This window comes from Talpa occidentalis, unplaced genomic scaffold (assembly GCF_014898055.3).
Source record: "Talpa occidentalis isolate TD23 unplaced genomic scaffold, MPIMG_talOcc4v2.1 talOcc4.16, whole genome shotgun sequence".
NCBI classification, from domain to species: domain Eukaryota; kingdom Metazoa; phylum Chordata; class Mammalia; order Eulipotyphla; family Talpidae; genus Talpa; species Talpa occidentalis.
The window spans coordinates 11,509,266-11,534,096 of record NW_023601653.1 but is presented as its reverse complement, the minus strand read 5'-3'; the positions used below and the strand labels follow the sequence as shown (position 1 = coordinate 11,534,096).

Here is a 24,831-nt window from a genome sequence, read left to right as displayed (position 1 = left end):
TGTGTGGTGGTAGATAGAAATGAGATTATTGGTAGAGGTTGTAATATAATATATACAGATGTTGAATATCCTGAAACCTATATAATGTTTTAAATCAGTGATATAATATTTCTATTTTTTTTAAGATTTATTTATTTATGCATATAAGAGCTGGGGTACAGGCCAGAGATGCGGGGGGTGAGAGGCTCCACCAGAGACAGAGTGGGGAACAGAACAGGCAGATTGACTGAAATACACTGCTGAGGGGAGCAGCGGGTGAGACAGGAGAGGTCTGCTGCGCCATGTGGGTTGCTCCTGGGCTGGCCGGGGATTGAACTCGTGCTGCAGAGGCTGCTGATTGCTTCATAGTGCGGTGCTTAATCCCTTGAGCCACCAGGGAGGCCCTGATATAATATTTCAGTAGAAAATTTTTTAAGTAATATATGCTAATTCTTTGCTTCCTTGAGCTGTTCAGAAATTAACATGTACATTTAAACTGCAAATATCTTATCTTTGGGAACAGGTAGCTAGCTGTCTTTAGCTTTAGCTTTCTTTTGCTGTCCCCCGTTTTGCATAAGTTCCTGAATCTTATTCTGGATTACAATAATGCTAAGAAAATGTTTTTCTGCTAAGTCTTTCTTAGTAATTAGACCTTCACTTTCCTAGTGATTATTAGACCCCACAACCATATTTGTCAACATTAGTTTTAATATAGTTATAAATTACTTATTTCTTTGCACTACCATTTCTCTTTTTTAATATATTCTTTCTTAGATTTCTTTTTATTTTTCCTGGATAGCATCTATAATTATTTTTTTCCAAAGCAGTCATATGGCTAACTTTGAAGTTTTATATGTCCTAAATTGTTTTAATTTTTCCCTCATACTTGAGTAATAATTTGATAGGAAATATATTCTTAAAAGTTATTTAGCTTAAAACACTGAAAATATCCAGGTCATAGACAAATAATTTCATATAATAGACATCTAATGCCAGTTTCTGGAGTATAAAAACTATGTAGAACATTGCTGTGACTTTATAGAGTGAAATTTTTAAAGGAAATAAAAACTTGCAAAGCAGTAATTATAGTATGCCTCATTAATACATATCTGGATATTCATGGAGAGATCTGAAAGTTTATTTACCAATTGTGTCAATAGTGATTTATTTACCAATTGTGTCAATAGTGATTGTTTTGTTTTAATTTCTTTCATAATATCTTAGATATTTAAATGATTTCTATGAGTTGGAGCTACAGCATGGTTCTGGTGTTGTGGGTTGGCGCATTCCAGTGACTAAAGGGATTGTGCCTTCTCCAAGAGAATCCCACACAGCTGTTATATATTGCAAAAAAGACTCTGGAAGTCCTAAAATGTATGTTTTTGGTGGAATGTGTGGTGCTCGCCTAGACGATCTATGGCAACTTGACTTAGGTAAGCTTAACTTTATCCAGGTTCAGGAATTGGTTATTAGTGATAAAGGCAAATTTAAAATTGTCTTGAAAAATATTTTTGATTGTAGTATTTATTGAATTGTACTAGATTCATAACTAGCACTTGTGGCCAGCCTGGGCAGCCAAGATACTATATGAATGGTGCTGATCAATCAGGTTGAACACTGGAATGTTTGATTTATGACAGTAATGCTCTTATTTGCCTGGATTGTCTGGGTTTATGCTTGTTGTCCTGGGTTATTATTGGTAGTATCCCCTTTCCCTCTGAAAAGTGTCCCAATTAGGGATGACCAAATTTATGCCATAGTCTAATCTATAGGAGATGTAACATTGTAATTATTATTGCTGGTCAATGAAAAACCCTTGACTAGTTTTTTTTAAAGAGATCCTAGGAATGAATAATTGTTGGGTAGGTGTGCCTCTCACCATTGATGATCTTCTCCACAATATGCTCTTTTTTTTTCAAAAAAAAAAAAAGATTTATGTATTTATGCATATAAGAGATGGGGTACAGGCCAGAGGCGCGGGGGATGAGAGTATTCACCACAGACAGAGTGGGGAGCAGAACAGGCGGATTGACTGAAATACACTGGTGAGGGGAGCAGCAGGCAAACAGGAGAGGTCTGCTGTGCCATGTGGGTCATCGTGCTGCAGTAGCTGTGGATAGCTTCATAGTACTGACGCTTAACCCCTTGTGCCACCAGGGAGGGCCCCACAATATACTCTTACTTAAAATGTTAAAATCCCTAATCTGGTCTTAATTCAAAATTGGTAGCATCCTATATACACCTCTCCGTTAAAAAAACTAACATTCAAGTATAAGTAAATTTTTTGAGTGGCAGGGCTTGTTTATCTTAAGGTGAAATGAACGGTTTTGAAACACATTTGCTTCATTTTGATAATTCCTTTTTTATTTTCAAAAATTCTGCAAGTTGAGGTAATTTGCTATTAATAGATCAAGTTATTAATGTACTTATTTTTATTTTTAGAAACTATGTCCTGGTCAAAACCAGAAACTAAAGGAACAGTACCACTTCCCCGAAGCCTTCACACAGCCAGTGTTATAGGAAACAAGTATGGTCACTTTTTCTTTGTATTTTTTTTTTTTTTTTGCTTTTACTATTATTTATTTTAACCAACTTAAGAATCAGGAATGTACTCAGTCTGTACTCTCTTAATGATTATACTTTGGATGACGTTATGGTTAGAACATAACCAGATTGCCTGAATTCAGGTCTCAACTTTGATACTTGTCCTGTATGACGTGGGACAAAGAAACTTAATCTGTCTCTACCTCCATTTCGTCAAGTTTAAAATGGGGATAATAGTAAAACCTGCTGCACAAGGTGTCATGAAGTCTAAATGGATTAATAAATATTAAATGTTTAGAACAGTGCCTAGTACATAGAGAACACTACATAAAGGTTAACAATTGCTGTCAGCTACAGATCTCCTTATTGTGCAACATTGGGCCAGGATTATAAGTGTTGGTTAAATAGTTTAGTGAAGTATTTACCTGTAAAGGGGCTTTACTTAAAAGTAGTATTTTAGGAAACAACTAGTTATAATTTAGAACTTCACTAGTTCTTCTATAAAAATAACCTTAAAATTTGCTACATTAATTTTTTTTAAAGCAGAACAGCAGAATTTTTTTAAATAGCAGCTGCCCACTGGAACCCTATTTTAAAAAATAGAGCTGCTCTGGTTAACATGAGGTCACATAGGTCCTTTCCTCTACCTAATGGGACTTTCCTTTTCAACAGACATCAGAAATGTCTCAAGAACCCTAGAGGCCTGAACACACATTGTGTGAAGTTTTTTCTTTGAGTGCTGTCAGTGACCAAAATTATATGAAACTTAACCCTCTTTGGTTAGTATATGCATACAGTTCAACACTTAACTGTGGATGTCACAGATAATTTAGTATCTTTTGATTGAGTCACCCGTTGTATATTACATGCAATAAAATTAAATTCTTGACATAAGACTGCTTTATTGATCATTGTCTTATTCCCACTCTCATTACACATGACAGTAAATGAATAGTCCTGAAACTTTGAGTCAACAAATAAGAAATGTAGGTTGTTCTTAGCATTTTAAATCCAAAAAATAAAAGTTAAAGACTTACGAGGAAATCAGCTACTTTATGTTCTCATTTGTTGCTCAGGATGTACATTTTTGGTGGATGGGTTCCACATAAGGGGGAAAATATTGAGACTGCACCTCATGATTGTGAATGGAGATGTACCAGTTCCTTTTCTTATCTGAATTTGGGTAAGTCTTTTAAGAGTAACTTATTGAAATCAATTTTATTAATAAAAGAGTGTTTGTCATCTTATTTAAGAACAAAAGATTAGCCATAGACATTTCTATCTTCTTAGATACAGCAGAGTGGACCACCCTAGTATCAGATTCTCAGGAAGATAAAAAAAATTCAAGACCAAGACCAAGAGCTGGACATTGTGCTGTTGCAATTGGCACTCGATTGTACTTTTGGAGTGGAAGAGATGGCTACAAAAAAGCACTAAATAGTCAAGTTTGCTGCAAGGATCTTTGGTATCTTGATACTGGTAGGTAAGAGTATTTAACAAATAAAATTTTTCCTCTAGGTAAATAGATATTTGAATAATGTTAATCTTCTCTATCCCAAATTAAAAATGAGTGAAAGAAATAATATATGCAGATACTGTATATTTCAGGGTATTTATTTATTTCCTACTCCTTAAGTATAGCTGGATAAATAACTCCCTGTCAAAGAGCAGTATTAAAAGGAAAAAGTAGCTTTACAGTGGTGAAGCTTGGCAAATACCACCTTAATCAGGTACTCAAGGTTAATATTACTAGTGATGTCATGTTGATGTTATTCCTCCCCTCCACACACAATATAAGTGATAAGATACTTCACCTCATTCTCTTCTTTCAACAAATCCATATCCCCACTCAAGTAGATAGCTGAATGTTTAAAGAAGTCTAGAGGCCAATAGGGAAATCAGATCTGGAGATGCCATATATGTTACTCTATGAGAAAAGCATGTTATAAAACATGCCTATGACATAAATTTTTTAAGTGTATTCATAGGAAAATCTAGAAGACAATGTATGCCAAAGTATTAGCTAAAAGGTAAGATTTTTCTTAAGATTATTTCTCTCATATCTGTATTTTCAGCGGTAACATGTATTGCTTTTGAATTTTAAAAACAGTTCAACTTTAAAATAAGTGAAAGAAGTAATAAATGGAACAAGTTAGACATTAAATATTTTTTATGGAAGAAGTACATACTACTTAGCAAACAGGAAAGAAATACAGTAAATCCAGCTTACAGATTTATCTTTGAAATTGGAAAGTATTAACTAAAGCCAACAGATAAGTCTTTTTTTTTTTTTAAGATTTATTTATTTATTTATACATATAAGCACTGGGTACAGTCAGAAGTGCAGGAGGGTGAAAGAGCTCACCAGAGCCAGAGCGGGGAGCAGAGCAGGCAGAAGGACCGAAGTACACTGCTGAGGGGAGCAGCGCGCGTCAGGAGAGGTCTGCTCACCCTGTGGGACCCTCCTCCAGTGGCCGGGGAGCAGCCGGGGATTGAACCGGTGCTGCAGAGGCTGGGGGCAGCTTCGCAACCCAGCGCTCAACTGCTGCGCCACCGGGGAGGCCCAACAGATAAGTCTTGATCCCTGAATTGCAATCAAAATGTGTGCATATAAAATTTTCTCAGTAGTAAACTTACCACTTTAAGCAGTTTCCTTTAGCAATCTGTGTCTTTTAAAAGGTTAAAAAAAAGCATTGGTTCTAAATGACCAGTTTTTACATAAATCTCCACAATAAGTTATAGACATGAATATGTATCTAAAAGTGATCAAATAATATAATGATAAAAGAATGATTAAGAGAATATTATGCGGCCTCCCTGGTGGCGCAGCGGTTGAGCGCTGGGTTGCGAAGCTGCCTGCAGCCTCTGCAGCGCCGGTTCGATCCCCGGCTACTCCCCTGCCACCGGAGGAGGGTCCCACATGGCGCACAGACCTCTCCTGCCGCCCGCTGCTCCCCTCAGCAGTGTACTTGGGTCCTTCTGCCTGCTCTGCTCCCCGCTCTGGCTCTGGTGAATTCTCTCACCCTCCCGCGCTTCTGACTGTACCCAGTGCATGTGTAAACAAAACAAACAAACAAACAAATAAATAAATAAATAAAACATGCCTCTAAAAAAAAAAAAAAAAAGAGAGAGAATATTATGGCTACTATTGTGAGGGCAAAATCTGGGTTTTGCTTTTCTTTCTTTTTTTTAATTAAATATTTATTTATTTATTTATACAAGCACTGGGTACAGTCAGAAGCGTGGGAGGGTGAGAGAATTCACCAGAGCCAGAGCGGGGAGCAGAGCAGACAGAAGGACCGAAGTACACTGCTGAGGGGAGCAGCGGGCGGCAGGAGAGGTCTGCACGCCATGTGGGACCCTCCTCCTCCAGTGGCCGGGTTGCAGCCGGGGATCGAACCAGCGCTGCAGAGGCTGCGGGCAGCTTCGCAACCCAGTGCTCAACCGCTGTGCCACCGGGGAGGTCCTGCTTTTCTTTCTTTAAATAAGTTGGCATCAATTTTTTTTTTTTTTTTTTTTTTTTTTTTGGTGGAAGGCAAGATTGGGGACCTTGCCTTTTTTCACTTTAGTTGTATTTTGTGCATTTGATAACATATAAAAGAGTAATACAGTTCCATAAGACCTTTTATGAGAAATAGTAGTCTTTTGGTCCTCCCTTTCTCCCATTTTCCTTGCTTCACAAGCACCTGTTTTAAACTCTGTTAAACATTTTTTTTGGTTTTTACTTCCATGTAACATGAATTTAATGTTACTTTTATTTTCTCAGCTTAAGCATGCTATGCTCACTTTCTACTATGAAAGTTAAAGGATTATTCCTCTTGAGCCTCCCTGGTAGTGCAAGGGGTTAAGCATCGCACTATGGGGCAATCCGCAGCCTCTGCAGCACTAGTTCTATCCCCGGCCCTCCAGAGAGCGGCCCACATGGCGCAGCAGACCTCACCTGACTCCCCTGCTGCTCCCCTCAGCAGAGTGTTTCAGTCAGTCTGCCTGTGTTGCTCCCCACTCTGTCTCTGGTGAATCCTCTCTCCCCTGCATATCTGGCCTGTACCCCAGCTCTTGTGTGCATAAGTGGATAAATCTTTTTAAAAAAAAAGGATTAATCCTCTTCCCTCCATTCCTTAGGTCTCTCCTGTGTACCTTTCCTGCCTTACCCATTCTCTCAATATGATTCACTGTGATTTTGTTAGATGAGTATTCAGTGTTTACAGTTAACTACATCAACACTATTCACAGATAAGCCATATAAAATACTATGAATACCTTCCTTACACAATTTTTTATTTGCCATGGATTAATAATTGTCACTTTTGTTTTAGATTTATAGTATTTACCAGTAATTAAATCCATACTCTTTGTTATTTGCTTAAATCTTCTCTCATTGTGGTTAGATGCATCAGATATTCTATCAAATTTCATCATCTTGAAGAAATTTCTCCTGCACCAATCTGGGATGGTTGCCCTCCACAAATCAAGCACAGCTATCATCTTGGAGTCTCCCTTCATGATCTTCCTGGGGATAGTTCTTGCCTCTCATCTGTACCGGATTCCCTGTTTTCTGGATCCCATGTTTTTTCCTCTCTTAATTTTGCTTTCTCATTTTTTGTGAAATACATCCCAGGAAAATGGTGCATAGGTGATAAATTTATTTTGAGATCTTAACATTGCTTGAAAATATGTTCAATCTTCCTTTCCATTTAATTGTCAGTGTGCATGGAAATAAAATTCTGAGTTGGAAGTCATTATCCTTCAAATTTTTGAAGCATTGTTCTATTGTATTCCAAGTTTAGTGTTTTTACTGAGAAATCCAAACCACTCCTAATTTTTGGTCCCCCACAAGCTTTTAGGATTTTTTTGTCCCCACAGTTTCTGAATTTTATGATGATATACCTAAAAATACATCTATTTTTAATCCATTGTGCTGAGTCTCCACAGGCACTTTCAGTCTGGAAAGAAGTTCTTCAGTTCTGGGAATTTTCTTGATGGATTTTGTTGCTTTGCACCTTTCTGTTTTTTCTGTTCTCTCCCTATAACTTCTATTGTGTGGGTGGTGTACCTCCTGGACTTGTCTTATTGCCTGCTTTTGTTCAGGTGTGGGTTGCTTTACTTTGAGAAACATGAAAGAACTGAATTGTGAATAGGATCATGGAGGAATTTGCATGGGAGTAGTTGAAGGAACTAGGTTTAATTATCCTCTAAAACAGGGTCATCAACTTTTTTCCTATAAAGCCCCAGAGAATAAATATTTCAAGCTTTATGGGCCATATGGTCTGTTATAACCACTCAATTCTACTATTGTAGCATGAAATAAGTCATACACAAAACAAATGAATATAGCCGTGTTTCAATAAAATTTTATTACAAAAGCAGACTTGGTCAGGATCTCACGAGTCATTGTTTTAGAGTAGGACTCTAAAAGACACAAAGAGTTCTATAAGGATTAAATTATAGCTTATAGATTTTCACTCATTAGAAAAATTAATTTTCTTTCATAACTGTCCAGAGGTAGAATGTGCTGCCTTGGGAATTGTGAGTTCCCTGATATGGTAGGTATATAAAGAAAAAGAACAGGATATTGTCACAGTAATCTCAGAACTTTTTTTCCAGTCTATGATTGTTACTTGTTTTGGAAATGTTGATAATACTTTATACCAAAGCAGTTACCAGTTTGGGGTAGTATACATTTTGATAAAAGGATCTTAACATCAAAGGAGTTATGTTTTTAAAAATATGGTCAAGTCATCTTTGCTAACATTAACAGTATTTCTAACATTTATGCTGTTGGCTAGAATTGGCTCATAACATTTAAAAATATATGAAGAAGAATATAATTATAAAATACATGTTTTTCCCAATTCTAAGAGTAAACATTTTTTTCTGAATTTGAGGACTCAAGTAGCCTGAAATTTTTGTTTGTAGATTTATTTGTATAACCAAATAAATAAATAAGAACCAGAACCCCAACTCCTTTCATTTGACCTATTGTATCTATGTTTATCTGAGTAAAATTTGTCCCTCTTGGTAAACAGGTAAAATGTTCATTGCTGATGTTTTCAAAACTCCAGATCACACAACTATTTAGGTGGGTGAACTTTTGATACTTTTGCAAATTAAATATATAATATTAATATTGTTCTTTAGAGAGACCACCGGCACCATCACAAGTACAGCTGATCAAAGCCACTACTAACTCTTTTCATGTCAAGTGGGATGAAGTACCTACAGTTGAGGGCTATCTTTTGCAATTGAATACAGATTTGCCATACCAAGCTGCCTCATCAGAGTCCTCAGCAGCACCACATGTGCAAGGTAAAACAATTTTCACAATCAAAGCATATTTGCTCATATGCTTTAAAATATGTATCCTGCAGAAAAGCCTGTGATTAGTTCTGGTTTAGGATATTTTATGAAGTATTGGTCCACACTTGATAACTATGTTTTGTTTCCACTCTGAAACTTGATTTTCTTATCATTTTGATGTAGAACACATAGACATATAGGATAAAATGCGTTCATGCAATTTATTATAATGTACTTTCTTAATTTGGTATCCTGTTTGACTCAGGTGATGGCTTTAATTCATTTTCATAAATATTTCATCCATTTTCAAAAGTACTTTTAACTAAACAGGCACTTGGAAAGTAAAAGCAAATTTAATTTTACATGTTCTTCCAGAAAGGATTTCAGTCAACTACTAAGCAAAAAATTAAGAAAATAAGCTTTAATAATGATCCTACTTTTTAATCTTTAAATATGCAACTAAACAAATACTTGATTGTAATGTATTTTATTGAAGCTAATTTAGAGCATATCAGTCTGAATTTTCTCATATTCCTACAGGAGTCAGGATGGACCCTCACAGACAAGGCAGTAATAGCATCATTCCTAGCAGTGTAAGTTAAATGAATGTGTAATGGTAAATGAATATTTGTGTTTATAATCCCAGTTTTCATTAATATTGAACATATTACCATAGAACAGGGGTTTTTAACTGTAATGACTCATGAGAATCACCTCTGAGATTAAAAAACACTGATTCCCAAGCCCTTCCTCAGATCTAGTGAAGCAGAATCCTTAGGATGATGGTGAGGCAGCTCTGTTCTAGAGAAAGCTGTGTAGATCATTATGATACTTGCTTGACTCAGGAACCCCTAGCCAAGAGACTGATGTCTAGCCTCATTACACATGGCATCAGAGACTAATTAAAACCAGTACTCAGAGTATTTTGAAATCTGCATTTTGACATTTCTAAATATCATGCACACTCTTTTAAAATGTCTTAGGGTGTGCTTCAGAAATCTATTTGAAATATTTTTCTTTACTATGTGTTTGCTTACCAAGGAATATGATTTTCTAAATTAGGCACTTTCATTTGTGAAGTTCTTATTTATAAGAACTTATTTATAAAGTGCTATTTCTTATTTATAAAGTGCTTCATAGTAGGTCTTTGTGGAGACTGATGAATAAGTTTACTTAGATTCACTGTTTTTATCTGGCAAATTGCTATCTATATCCACAGCAGACTCTTTTCAAAGAAAGATATAGATGTAGCTCACACATTTTGAGCATGGCTGAGGACCCAGTAGTAAGCAGAAAAAGCTATAGTATGATAGGAAGGGTATATAGCAGGTAAAACCCGTACAGCTGTTTTTGAGTAGCCTATGTAGCTACATATAGTGTTTGTGTGCATGTACCTACATACATATATATACACACATATACAGATTGTGTCTATTACATATATATATTAAATGTTGATTATATAGTATATAATGTGTTTGTGTGTGTGTGTGTGTGTATGTGTATCTTACACATGTAGAATGTACTACAAGGCCAATGAAAGATAAGGATCTCCTACTCTGACTCCCCCTGCACTTGATTCTTGCTCCCTAGAAACTGATACTTTCAACGTTTTTTGCTTTCTTCTGGTATCTCTCTTTGGACTTTTAAATAAAACCCATACACGGCTATTTCATAACATTCTAGTTTTAGATTGGTGGTCTTTAATAATGGAAGATGAAGATTTGATGATATCTTAAAATATTGCTCTTTACTCCCTCTCCTCTTTCCAACATCCTTTAACTGTTTTTAGTCAAATCACGATTTGATGTTTATGTTGAGTTACGTAGTGTGCTATGAGCATTGTTCCTTTCTCATCCAGCTTTTTGTTTTTCATCACATTGTGAAATGCTTTACTTTTTCATTTGCTCAATTTTCTTCTTACCTGTCATTAATTCATACTCACATTTTCCAACAAAAAATGATAAAACACTTCTCAAAATAGTTAGACATATAGGTTAGTTTCCTTTTGTCTTTTTTCTCTCTGTTGGAACCATCCCTCTGTCCTATGTTCTGGTCTGTGCTGGTTCTTCTCTAGGCCTGCCATAAGCTGTCATCACAGGACTTCCACTTGCTGATACCTGGAATTTCTTCTCTTTTCCTATGCTAGAGGAAACATGCTGGATCATGTTTCTTTTTTTTTTTTTTTTTTTTTTTTTTTTATAGAGGCATGTTTATTTATTTGTTTGTTTGTTTGATGGTTTGTTTATACATGCACTGGGTACAGTCAGAAGCACGGGAGGGTGAGAGAATTCACCAGAGCCAGAGCAGGGAACAGAGCAGGCAGAGGACCGAAGTACACTGCTGAGGGGAGCAGCGGGCGGCAGGAGAGGTCTGCGCGCCATGTGGGACCCTCCTCCGGTGGACGGGGAGCAGCCGGGGATCGAACTGGCGCTGCAGAGGCCGCGGGCAGCTTCGCAACCCAGCGCTCAACCACTGCGCCACCGGGGAGGCCCCTGGATCATGTTTCTTGATCTCATTTCTTCCTCTTATCCATGGTTTCCGCTCGTTGTGTTCTGACACTCTCTCCGGGAGTTTCCTGAGAAATGATTTATGAAAGGTAAACTTTTTTTAGCTCACCTTTTTCTGAAAGGCATTTATCTGAAAATGCCAGTTGTCTATTCACATTTGACTAGTAGTTTGGCTGGGTTATAGGATTCTGTATTGGAATCATTTTCCCTCAGAAATTTGAAGGCATGTTCCTTCTGTCTTTTAGCATTCAGTGTTGTTAATGCCTCTTGGAGTCCTGATCCATATATGTATGACCTAAGTTTTTTTCTTTTTATCCCCAGTATTCTGAAATTCAATAGTGATGTGCCTTAGAATATATGTCTTAATTCATTATGCTCTGCACTTGCTGGACCCCATCATTCTGGAGACTTATAGCTTTCGTTACTGATTATTTCTTCTTCTACTTTCTATTCATGTTGCTTTTTTTTTTTTTTTTTTTTTGGTCTTCCTGAACTAATCCTCTGATTTTATTAGATATTTCCTATTTTGTATCTTTTTGTCTGTTCTGCTTTCTGAAAGAATTCTTCTTTTGTATAAATTTTTGTCCAATTTCTAAATGTACTCAACCACATGTTTCATTTTAATTATTTTTATGTTTAAGTTCTAATTATTTCTTTAATTATTCCTTATTTTCTTTGTAGCAGCTTATTCTTACCTTATAATTATCTTTCCTTTTCAAGAATCATGCTTTTAACTTGGAGTTTTATTCTGCTCTCTGCAATATGTCTTTTCCTCAAGCTCCTTTAAAATAACTTTGTTTTGGCCTTGGACCTTATTGTTAAAGGCTGTCAGCACTTGTCTGGAGATACTTGGATGTCCTTTCATGGCCATTCTGTCATGTCTTTATGTCCTTTAAAGTGAGGCATTAAAAAGGAACGTGGAGAATGTCGTAGTCTGTTCGGGCTGCTGCTGTAACCATGCCATAGAATGGATTCTTTAGAAATAGTGGAAACTTATTCCTCACATTTTGGAGGCTGCGAGTCTGAGATCAGTGTGCCTACATGGTCAGGTTCTGATTGAGGCCCTTCTTCAAGTTTGCAGACTGGCGGCTTCTTATGGTAGAAGGGGTAAGGGAGCTTTCTTGGGGCACTTTTATGGAAGCATTAATTATCTCCCCAAGGCCCTACCTTCCAATCCCATCACCTTGGAGATTAGGTTTCAACATAAGGATGTGTGGAAGACACAAGCATTCAGACTAAGGCAGAGGTCTTTACAGAGGGGTTGGACTTGTTGACTAGAAGTCCTTAACCAGGGTGATGCGAAGGGACCTAGAATTATCAGTATCTGCAGGGCTTTTCTCTTAGACTGGTGGGTTTTCCAAGAATTCACCAACTTCCCACATAAGGGCTGTAAGCTTGACTGTCAGTATTCTGGGAGCCTAGTGAGGGAATGCTGGGGTTGGGGGCCGGTGTCGGGGGCTGGTATCTGTTCAGTATGCAGACTTCAGCTTAATCTCCAGTTCTAGTATGGGTCCTCTCTTCTGCACCCCCTGAGGGGCACTGACCCATAGTCCAGAGCCTCGTATTTCAACCTTCCTGCTTATTTTCTATCTTTAGTCAAAACGGGAGAGAGAGGTGATCATTAGGTTGGGTTTTTTTGAGGAATCTCCCCAAAATGTGTGTTTAATCTATGTTCAACCAAAATCTCAGGGCTCATTTATTCTCATTTTACACAATTTAGTTAGATTGCCTTATTTTTAAGCCAAGAGCACATTAGGGACACCATAAATGGAGACTTTGGAATTAAATAAACCTAAATTCAAATTCTAGCTCTGCTATTTACTGGCTCCCTGACTGTGGATATAGTGCTTAAGATCTCTGAATTTCATTTTCTTCATCAAAGAGCGATAGAGGTAATAATATCCAATTTCGGGATTCCTGTGAAGATTTAATGAGGTACAGACTTCATGTTTCACAGTGGCTGTTGGTGCTCCCTAGTGGCTGTGGCCAGCGTCATCTATTGACAGGGCATGTGATGTGCAGGTGCCCCTGCAGGCATGAGAAAGTTATACATGAAAGGGTCACAGTTGATGTACAGGAAGAGAAAGAAAAGTAACAGAAAACAGGTACCTACAAGGGGTAGCAATGTTGGGTTATTTGAATAAAGCCAGAGATCACTTTATAGTTCTGTCTACCTGTAGATAGAGCTTTATAATAACTGATGTTCACATTGATGGCATGAATTATCAAAATGTTTAAATGTGCTCATTATAGTATATTTAAGTAGACAAGAAAAAATGTAATTTTTCCTATTTAAAATGTTAAATGTTAAAGAATATTAATATGTATGTATTAAATCTTGATATTTGTATGAAAAACTTCATCATACAGAATAATTCATTTGCTTTAAGGTTCCATACAACTGAGATTTTACTTTGAGGAGTCATCAGTTCTATAATCTGACCTCATTAAGAAAATCTATGAGAATGTTGAACTTGTTAGCTTTCATATTCTCTCCTATACCACCTATATAATTATTTACTTGTAATATATACTAACTACTGCTTAAAAAATGTAAACTTTTCCCCCTGAAAATATACCTTTATTTTCTACTCATAATTGACCTTTTGAGAGTGGAGATTAAATGAAAAGAGATTGTTTTCTTAAACTATTGCAAAACTTAAATAATGAATCTATACAAGTTAAAAATATAATTTGAAGATATTTTATATTTTGACAAACTTTCAATAGATTTAAGTTGTAAATTTTTTATGTGTATTTCTATATAATTGATTGTTGATTGTTGTAATAAGCTTATTTTATTTCTTGTAGATCAGTGATACAATGAACAGCGCAAAAACTGAACAATCATCTGTGAAAGGAACTTCAACAAAAAATAAACCGGATCTGAAAATATCAACTGATTCTAATGCCATTTTACATTCTTCTTTGGCAACTAATGCTTCTAATCATAATAGTTGTGTGGCGGATATGCTAAGGAAAAATGAAGGTATAAAGATGGCATTCTGAATAAAACAAAAAATTTCTATAGTAATGTTAGGGAATTTTAGAATCTTTGAAAAAGTAAATGTGAAATGACTGACTCATTTTCCAGATTACAGTTTACCTTACCTAACATACCGACTCCCACTGGGGTGATGTTGGAATGCCAAGGAGGCCGTCTGAATGGTATTGCCTGAAGAGTAATGATTAGTTACTCACTATGGAATTTAAATAAGGCAGATTCTCATAGGACTTTTGAGGCTGGCCAAGTGTGTTTGGTGTCATTATCCCATTATTTTCTTTCCTTTGCACTATGACTTTGAAATTATTTATTTCAACAGGAATTTTATCTGTTTACCTCTTTTTCACTACTATTTCCCCTGGTAAATAGTAGTCACTTAGTAAATATTTGTTTAGCTAGTAACTGGATTATCCTCAGAAAGGAATTTCATTTATGAGAACTATTCATTAGTCTGTTCTGGAGACAGTTTATAATGTGATGATTCTTATATTTAAAATAAGTTAACAATATTTATTCCCTTTATTTCCATTTTACTTTATAGTTAATGGAAGATAAAAATATTCAAGGAAAATAATCTCCTATATTTTACTCATTACTTGTGGAAGAGGAGGCTTCTTTTGTTTTCTTTTTTTTTTAAAGATTTGTTTTTATTTTTACACAAGAATTGGGGTACAGGCCAGAGATGCGGGGGGTGAGAGGATTCACCAGAAAAAGAGTAGGGAACAGAACAGGCAGAAGGATGGACTGAAGTACACTGCTGAGGGGAGCAGTGGGCGAGACAGGAGAGGTCTGTCCCGCCCTGTGGGTTTCTCCCAGGTGGACCAGGAATGGAACTCCTGCTGCAGTGGCTGCAGATTGTTTCATAGGTTGCGTCTTAACCCCTGCGCCACCAGGGAGGCCCGGGTTCTTTTGTTTTATTGACTTTTTTTTTTATGGAAGGGAATCATGTGGTCATGACTATAAAAGCTTGGTCCTGGACTCTAATTAAGAGTTATTTCTCATATGATTTTCTTTGTCTATCATATAAAAAAGTTCAGATTCTTGAAAGGAAATATGAGCTTTGAGATTTCAGAATCATAATGCACTTAAATCTTATGTTATAAGGCAGTTCAGTGGAAAGACCAGAGTGGTTGTGCAGACAGTGTCTGGCACATCATAGACTTGCCAATTATGAATGAATCTTACGTTAACAATTGGATGTTGGACTTTTTCTCTGTAGGTTGGAGTAACTGGTATGTTTCAAAAATAGAATGACATGAATTAGATTATTTTTGGAAAGAACACTCTAGCCTCACCATCAGGAAGAACTGTTGTGGGGCATGATTGGGAGACGTGTTAAAGGGTTCTTTTAGGACTTGGGGAGATGCATAGAGATTGAGGCAGTGAGCATGGTAGAGTGGATAGAAAGTAGCATGTATGAGGCTAGAAATTGGTAGGGTATGAGAACTTAAAATGAGTTAAACATGACTCTCAGTTCTGGGGGTTGCATATGTAACCTAAGATATACAGGAGCAAGAACAGATTTGGAGAAAAAATAGGCTTGACTTTGATCTTAAACTGTTTTTTGAGGTAAGAAAGGAGGAACATATGAGTAAAGATTTCTAGTGGGTGGTTGGATGCTCAGATCTGGAGTCTAGGGGTCAGTGTAGGGCTGAACATGAATAGTTAAGGATATCTAAAATGTAAGCTCCAAGAGCAGGAGCTTGTCTGACTTGTTCATTGCTAGAGTCCCAGGCCCTGGCGTAGTGCCTGGACATATGTATTTGAGAGATATATGTTTCATGATGGTAATTGAAGCACAGGGGAAATAAAAGAAGAAAAAAGAGACCTATGGAATACTTGCATTTGAAGAATCATTTACTGGAAGAAGGAAGTCAGCTAAAGAGATTTAAAAATGGTTCCTAAAGGGTTAGGGAGAGAACCAGAAAGATCATTTTGTTTTGTTTTGTTTTTTTCTCTATAGTGGGCATCACAGTTTGACTATGTATTTTTGTGTGTGTACATGTTCCTCTCTGCCATATAACTAAGTGTGTGAAACAGGAACCATCCCTTTGTTTTTCCATTATAAAAGCAAACACACTGTCTGGAAGAGAGTATATCTCCAGTGTTATAGAGTTATAAAAGAAACAGCTTCAAAAAGGAATATGTGGTCAGCAGTGTTTACATTGCAGAAAGATCAAGTAAATGAAAATTGAAAACTTTCCCATAGAAATCACTGATATTTGCCAGAACCATTTCATTAGAGTAATGTGCTAGAAACCAAATTTGGGGGAGGTCAAGGAAGTAGAGAATGCTCTGAAGGGAATCAACAGGGGACTTAGTAGCTGGAGAAGACCTTTGGGGTTGAGAAGGGTGTGTGTATTTGCGTGAAAGACTTGATAATGTTCATGGAATGAGGGCCAAAAATTACTGAAGAATCTGAAAACTCTGAAGAGAGTAGTAATTGATGAAAGAGGGTCCCAATTTATAGGGGGAGGAACGGGAACAAGCGCATGGGAGGATAAATTTCCCTAGGAGAGATTTCAGTTCATCCTCTGAATGGAAGAGAAGTCAGAGAGAATGGGCACAGTCATAAATATGTTTCCAGTTCAGGGCAGGAGAAGGCAGAAAATAAGGGGCATTCATGCCTGATCACCTCTTTAACCTCTGTTTTTTCCCTAAAGTGACCATTTTATGCATGATTTAGTAGATTTTGAGAACAATGTTTCAATGTTTAGAATGGAAAAAGGAGCTGAGAAGTTAGACTTGTTATGGATATAATGTACTTTATTTTCCTAAACATTTTATGCCAGGTGGTTAATTCATATAAATAACATTTGTGGTATCTATGTTTATGATTTTAAAACTGGAAATACCTATCATTACATGATGAGAGCTATTAGATACGATAATGATCTGCAGGTATTATGTTAATAATTGATTTTTTCCCCTTCAATTTTAGGTCCTCACACTTCAGCAAATATAGGTGTTCTTAGTAGTTGCCTGGACTTAAGAACAGTAATCCCTGAAACTTCTGTATCCAGTACTGTTTCCAGTGCACAAACTATGGTAACCCAGCAGACCATTAAAACTGAGTCATCCAGTACAAATGGGGCAGTTGTTAAAGATGAAACTTCACTAACAACATTCAGTACCAAATCTGAAGGTTTGAAATGTGTTTCACATACTGTATTTTGAACCATTTATGTATATAAATTCATCCAACTTACTTGTTTTAGATGGTAATTGCATTTCATTTTGGTTTGAATCATATATGAACAGATAAAGTATTTCAATTCAGTCATTAGCAATTTATTTTCCCAAAAAAAATTAGTTCTAGACTATGGAGCAACAGTTCTCCCAGCTTGATCGATAATCTGATTTTGTAAATTCTTGTTCTTTCTTTTGTATGAGGAATTATGTTTCATCTTTGGTAGACTTTCTCTGATGTTCTCACTAGTCATCAAAACTTTGAAAAATGAACTTTGTGAATTAGTTTGAATTAGCAGTTACCATATTTCTAATTACTGTGATCTCCATCTGGCTATTTTTGTATAAATTATATTTTAATGTGTCTTTTTAATAAGTGCTTATGTAAGTCTTATCTGATGAATTGTTTAATTTTCAGTTGATGAAACATGTGCACTGCCTGCAACTAAGATCAGCCGTGTAGAAGCACACACTACTGCAATGCCTTTTTCTGTAAGTATATAAAGTAATGCAGAGATGATGTGTGCTTACAAATGGCTAAGTGTTTTAAATGCTGAGCACTTCTGACATAAATTCTGGAAAAGATTCTTAGCTATCATCTAGTAATGACTTGACATAGATTTAGAAATGGAGGGTTGAATAGGAAAACTTTCACAGTGTAATATTATGTGAAAAAGCTAGATTAAAAATGATGTATGTACTGTCATCCCTTTGTATTAAAACATCCCTTTATATTAAATCTTGTGAAGGCACTCACCCTCCTCTGCCTCCCCCCACCTCCCCAGTCCAAGCACAGCCCAGCACTATGTGCAGGGGTGACTCTTTCCAAGTTGTGGGGCCTCAAATAATATTTATTTTCTTCTTTGTAATTTTTGTCTTCTTTTTGCTTTCAATATTTTTCTATAATGAAATGTGTTACTTTCATAATCATAAGTGTGTGAGTATTAATGGCTTAAAGAATAAAAGGATGTGCCATGGAACATAAAGTTTGAATGGTTCTATTACTAGCTACTTAATAGGAGCACAACAGAATATTGCAATACTGGGTTAGATGTCCATGTAGGGGAGCACCATAATCTCTGACATTGGGCTGTTTTATGGAAAAGCAGAATTGCCCTGCATGGCACCAAACTTAAAATGCTAGGAATGTACCTCACAAATATAGCAAGATCGTCTTAATTAGAGAAATAAAGGATAATACATGTGTGTGCATACTTTTAAATTTATTTTTAAGTTATCAGTGTTTTCAACTTCACTGCTATTAAGAGTTTTTATTTGACCTAATATTTTCCCTTCAGAATCTTTAAGGATTATCTATAGCTTTAGTTTTCTTTCAGTCATGGTTTTAATTATTTACCTTCATTAGCTTAAACCTTTCTAGACTGTTAAGTTCCAGTATTCTTAGACCCTTCTCAGAGAAGAATTAATAAAATGAACTGTTTGTTTTTCTTAAATCTCTTTTGCATTGGCCAGAATGGTATTTGTTATTTCAGTTGGAGCCAGTTGTTTTATAAAAGTTGTTGAAGAGAGTTTTTACAACCTTAAAAATGAAAACAAGCTTAAAGCTATTCCTTTAAATAGCTCTTCTTGTTAGTTCACTTTGTCATGTGTGATAGCCTAAATAACAAGTACTGTGAATTATAAGCATGTACCTCTGCTGTTATATATTTAAGACAGAAATAAATAACTGAAGTGCACATTTGTTTTGAGCTTCTGGAAACAGTGTCTCATTTATAAAGAAGATGGCTTAAAAAGGTTAGTTCCAGGGATAAGTATAATTCACTTATCACTAAAAGTAGCTTAAGGTAGAGGAAGTTTATTTGTTTTAAAGCAAGGTAAACAATGTAAAGCTGTTTAATTTGCACCTCTTTAGTGTATACTAAACTACATGCAAATTGCATTTTAGTTTTGAACATTTTTTCTCCTTTTAGGTTTGGAGAATCACAGGTATTTTCAAGTACAAAGATCACTGAATTCTGCTAGTTGTTTTTGAATCTAGAAATCAGCCAGCTTGGAATGGATTTATCTTATTTGCTCCTTTGGAGCAAGTTGTAATTTCACACTAAAGGGATTACATTTTCTGAGAGTCTCTGAAATGACAATATTCTATAAAACAGCTGGCATTTTAACATACCACTGATTGGAAAGCATGCTAACTCCAACTAGGTTGATAGTTCAGAGTTACTGACTTGGAGAATGCCTGTCACTCCCTATGTTTGAATTGGCATCCCTGTTTCACTGTCAGTCGACCTAATCTGTTAAGAGTTTATTTACTTATGAGTTATTAATGTTGTGGTGTTTACCCATATACCTACTTGTAGATCACTGCATGGATTTATTAAATCTTGAAGTTTCTTGTATGCTTAATAAGAGTGTTCATAAATTTTTCTTTCTCTAAAATTAGAAAGAGACTCCTTCAAATCCAGCGGCCGCAGTGAAAGCAGGAGAGCGACAGTGGTGTGATGTAGGAATTTTTAAAAACAATACAGCTTTGGTGAGCCAGTTTTATTTGCTGCCAAAAGGGAAGCAAAGCATCTCAAAGGTAGCTATTAATATATTTTCTATACTGTGAGGTAGAAGCCTCAAGAATGAGATATTTTTCTTACAGGTCTGATTCAGGTCACTTGAATGAATAAAATTGGGATATGTTCACAATCTGTAATTGAAAGTTTTATATGCCTAGTTATATTTTGCCTAGTCACAAGCAGGTCGTTGAAAAATACTAATCACTGGATTGGATTCTTAGTCATAAATAATGCAGTCTGGCTAGTACAGTGAAGGATTTTTTGAAATATCTCTAATATTTGTTACCTGGGTATGTTTAGAGAATAGAACAGTTTTTTCTTAGAGAATTTTTTAAATTTCTGATTTCACATTTTAAAAAGCATTTATAAAAATACCCTGGTTGCTACTGAATACAATCTAATTTTCCCTTCATTCTGAAATCCCTTAAAGAAAACCTCATACATAAATGAGACATTAACTCTCTAAGAATTATTACATAGATAACAGCCCGAAGCATATGAACGAGTTTTTCTTTTTTATGGGATGGGGAATTTCAGAGATAGGATTGCCAAAGATACTCAGTTTGAATCTCCCAAAGATCTGTACAAATGGAGAATATAATACTTGCCATTATATTTTAGTTTTTCTAATATTGCTTGTTGTCCCTCTTTTTCATACTGAAATTTTTCAATTCTTGAAAGAATGTTAATCTTGGTAAATTATTTGTTAGTATTAAGTCTAATGAAATTTCTGGCTATAGTTTGAGTTCATATATGAGAAAGTATTGATATTCTGAGGGCCTAGTAGCTACCTGTTTTTCCCCAAAACAAAAAAGAACATACAGTTTAAAGCCAGTAAACTTGGATTTGAATCATTAGTTCTAGCACACTCAGCAGTGAGACATTGGATAAGTCACGTGGTTAGCCTTTCTGAGGCTCAGTTTCCTCATCAAAAAAATGGGATGACTTAGCTCCCCTAAAAGTTGGGATGATACATTGATACACAGCAATGGAGTGAGGACTAGGGAGAATATGTACAAATTATTTGAAAGTTGTGAATGTTATATTCCTACGCAGAGTATGCAACCCATTTATTTACCACTTGCTCAGCATCTAGTAAAAATTTTTAAAATGGTCCTTACTACATGCTAATCACTTATTTTCTGTCAAATTTGCTTGCTTATGTCCAAAGGGTGTTGTTTCTGGTTAGAAACAACAGTAAGTCTGCAATTTCTAGTTCAATTTAGGTTTACTTGGAGATGGGGTAGTTGCTACTTTGTTCATCGTGGTTGCCGATTTTTTTTTTACCTTTGTACAAGGCTTCCTGTGCAAAATGGCCACACATTTCCTTTTCATAATCAGTGATTCAAAATTGGAAAGGGCACTTTTCCTCTGGATAAAAATCACCAATTTATGGGCTTAATTGCTTTTGTACTGGAGGATTTATTCCATGTGTGAAAGAAGAAAATGTGAACAAAAACCTTAAGACATCATTCTTTAAAAGTTTTGTTATTTAATGAAAAAGTAATTCATTCCACTTTTTTATGACTCTTGCATATGCTACATTTTAGATAGGAAATGCAGACGTACCTGACGACAGTTTACTCAAGAAACAAGATCTTGTTCCAGGCACGGGCTATCGATTCAGGGTTGCTGCCATCAATGGTTGTGGAATAGGCCCTTTCAGCAAAATCAGTGAATTTAAAACTTGCATTCCTGGTTTTCCTGGAGCTCCTTCTGCAGTCAGAATTTCAAAGGTGAGCTGTCAAACCAACAGCTGGAGTGATTTAAATTATTGAACTTAGTATATGAAGTAAAACTGCTTAGAGCATCTTGTTAGTGTCGGATGGAATGAGAAAAACCTAAAAAGGATGGATTAAAAGTTTTTAAAGTACTTTTTTGCTAATCATTCATGGTATTTTTAAGGACCAAATTTCAAGTAGAATTAAAGCATTCAAATTAAAGTTGTTAGGGAAATCTAGTATATTCCTTAAAATTAACTTTGTGTTGTCACACACCCAAAAAGTTTGTGCCGAGAATTTTAATAGAACACATGAAATTGGGTTACATTTTGTCCTAACTTCTAGTCCCTCTTAGAGAAGCAAAGCTTTACTTTCATGTAAACAAAATTCATTTCTTGGGATTTTGCAGGCAGAAATTTAAGCATATTTATGTTTTTGAAAACTGGTTATGAATTAAATATTGTTGATCCAGTTAAGATACATTTTTAAAAATTAACAATAAAAATTAGACTATCCAAAGCAGTTATTTTAGTGAAAAGCAGCATTTTGTATTCCAATGATAGCCTCAATATAAGTGATATAAGAAACTTGAAAACTTACATCATTTTTTTCCCTCTCTCTTCAAGAATGTTGAGGGTATCCATCTTTCCTGGGAACCTCCAACTTCACCTTCTGGAAATATTTTGGAATATTCAGCTTACTTGGCTATTCGCACAGCACAAATACAGGATAATCCAAGTCAGCTTGTGTTTATGAGGATTTATTGTGGTCTTAAGACATCGTGTATAGTAACTGCGGGGCAACTTGCAAATGCACATATTGATTATACATCCAGACCTGCCATTGTATTCAGGATATCAGCAAAGAACGAAAAGGGATATGGACCAGCTACACAAGTTCGATGGCTTCAAGGTAACAATAAGAAAGCACCTTTAAATTGAAAATTTTTTACTGAAGCATAAATAATGATGATTATTTATTAGTAACTCGTTATAAAGTTTGTCATTTGAAAGAGTATTCTCTGTATTTCTAGCACTTATGAATTTGAGTTTGTAAGTTGTTCTTAAAATGTATTTGCTCAATTTTAGATCCAAATAAAAATAGAAAAGAAGCAAAGACTCTCTGAAAATTAGTACATGGACTCTTCCTTATAGTTATAGCTCTTTTATAAAGGAAAATAGTAAAAATTAAGATAAAAGCTAGAGGTTTTTATTACCCCAGTATCTTTTATAAAGGCCATGTAATTCAGTCATCCTAGAGTTATTGAGGTGATTCTAGTAACTGGCTGTTGTGCACTGTGCTGTCCTGTATAGTAGATGCTCTCTCTGTGTCAATGCCCTGTCTTTGAGTGTTCCCTTTAACTTAACTCTGTATGAGCAATGGTCCTCTAACAGCTTATCTTTTGTATAGTATTTGTGATACTCATTTAGTAGGTATTTGATTCCTTTCTTTGTTTATCCACAGTTAGCACAAAACCTAGAAAATATAAAAGAAAGAGGCAAGTTTAGAAACCCTACTTTTGAATTTTTATTATTTTCTAAGAATCATGTTAAAGTACAAAAAGCATAATGGACTTTCGTGATTGTTACCAGGTTGATATATTGGAATATATTTTTGGCCCAAGAACTTATCTGGCCCTCATTTTGCTTATTACTAGATGAGGGAGTTAAAAGAATTTACCTTTAAGGTCCCATTCAGCATGAAAATTCTGCATTTTCACTACAAATGAAATATATTACTGAAAATACTAACATCTATCTTAATGGCTCTAACTTTGCTTTCACTGAAATTGAAACATTAATAATTTAAAATGAAAAATTAATCTATATGTCCTCCTATTGCAGAAAGAAAGAAGCACCTTAACAGGACACAAATTTTGAAATAGTGTTTTGAGACATTTGTAAGATTTTTGTAAATGCTCTAAATGTTTTATTTTTGCATTGTTTTTACCTCAAAATTGTATAAACTTTTTTACAACTGAAATATAGCATTAGACAGCTTACTCAGGTTCCATTACAACCTTAAAGATGCAGGCAAATAGGCATTCTGTACACTCTGCTACAGATAACTTGTTTTAAATCTTTGAAGAGTTCCATGATTCCACTGCCTAAGAAAGTGGAATGAATATACAGAGCAATAACTGCAGAAAAGACAGTGCAAACCAAGAGCCGCAATAATTACAGGGGCACAGGTCTTTCTATACCATGTAACCTTATGCCAGTTGAGGTTGACTGAGTAGCTGTGCCCTCAAACATCATGTATAATACCCCTAGCAAAGATGGATTTAATTGTGCAGAATTGAAATATGTGTAAGTTCCAGTTACTAATTTAAAGTGTATAGAATATTTTAATATATAATTTTGTAAAGAACTGGGATTTTTATACTATAGTATTTGTAATTAATGTCTCACTAATTAAGTTTCTTTTGAAGAAAATATGCAAACTGTTAGATACATGATGAGTGATTTCCAAACTCTAAAGGTAAAATAAATGCACTACTATGGAGTTGTTAGAATACCTTTTATGTGGCTGTGTGAATCCTTAATCTTTAAGTGTGTACTTTACAAACAATGTTTACAAGGAGCTTTTCTGGTTGATTATCTCAGCACCTCCCTTGGTGAAAGCCTCCTTCTGCATTTATTTAACTCATATGTGTTGCTTTTGGCATATGCTTGCTTTTTGCACTAGTAGAATTTTAATTTACCTCGGTATTATGTTTGTAATCATTTGTATAGTTCCCATAATATGTCTCATATAGGCTAAAAAAATACTTAACCAAAGTTGAAATTTAAATAAATGGTAAGCAATTTTGCACATATTAAATGCTAGGGTTTGTTTTGTATATGTGTGTGTTTGTGTTTAGTTATAAAAAGAACAAGAATGGAAAAGTATAGTAAGTGTATGTTTCAAGCCCAATTGTTTTGATCTGTTTGCTTTGTTTGATTAAATCTGACTTTTAACCCTATATTCTCTGCATTAATTAACAATTTGCTTCTTGAAGCACTTCTCTTGATGACAAGGAATAAGTTGACCTTAAAGCAATGAGTAGCATGTTGGTTTGA

The 24,831-nt window shown here is 35.5% G+C and overlaps 1 protein-coding gene across 1 annotated transcript in view; it reads left to right on the top strand.

The window, feature by feature from the left end:
• HCFC2 (host cell factor C2) overlaps window positions 1-22,898 on the top strand; it is a 28,659-nt gene extending 5,761 nt beyond the window's left edge. Inside the window, exons 4-15 of the mRNA XM_037513737.2 lie at window positions 1,204-1,412; window positions 2,422-2,506; window positions 3,600-3,706; window positions 3,814-4,002; window positions 8,662-8,829; window positions 9,361-9,413; window positions 14,142-14,319; window positions 17,276-17,479; window positions 17,942-18,015; window positions 19,928-20,065; window positions 21,599-21,784; window positions 22,396-22,898. Of these exons, the coding sequence (XP_037369634.1) occupies window positions 1,204-1,412; window positions 2,422-2,506; window positions 3,600-3,706; window positions 3,814-4,002; window positions 8,662-8,829; window positions 9,361-9,413; window positions 14,142-14,319; window positions 17,276-17,479; window positions 17,942-18,015; window positions 19,928-20,065; window positions 21,599-21,784; window positions 22,396-22,710 (1,906 nt within the window). The 3' untranslated portion in view covers window positions 22,711-22,898. The remainder of the gene's footprint in view (window positions 1-1,203; window positions 1,413-2,421; window positions 2,507-3,599; window positions 3,707-3,813; window positions 4,003-8,661; window positions 8,830-9,360; window positions 9,414-14,141; window positions 14,320-17,275; window positions 17,480-17,941; window positions 18,016-19,927; window positions 20,066-21,598; window positions 21,785-22,395) is intronic.
• Window positions 22,899-24,831: the final 1,933 nt, after the last annotated feature.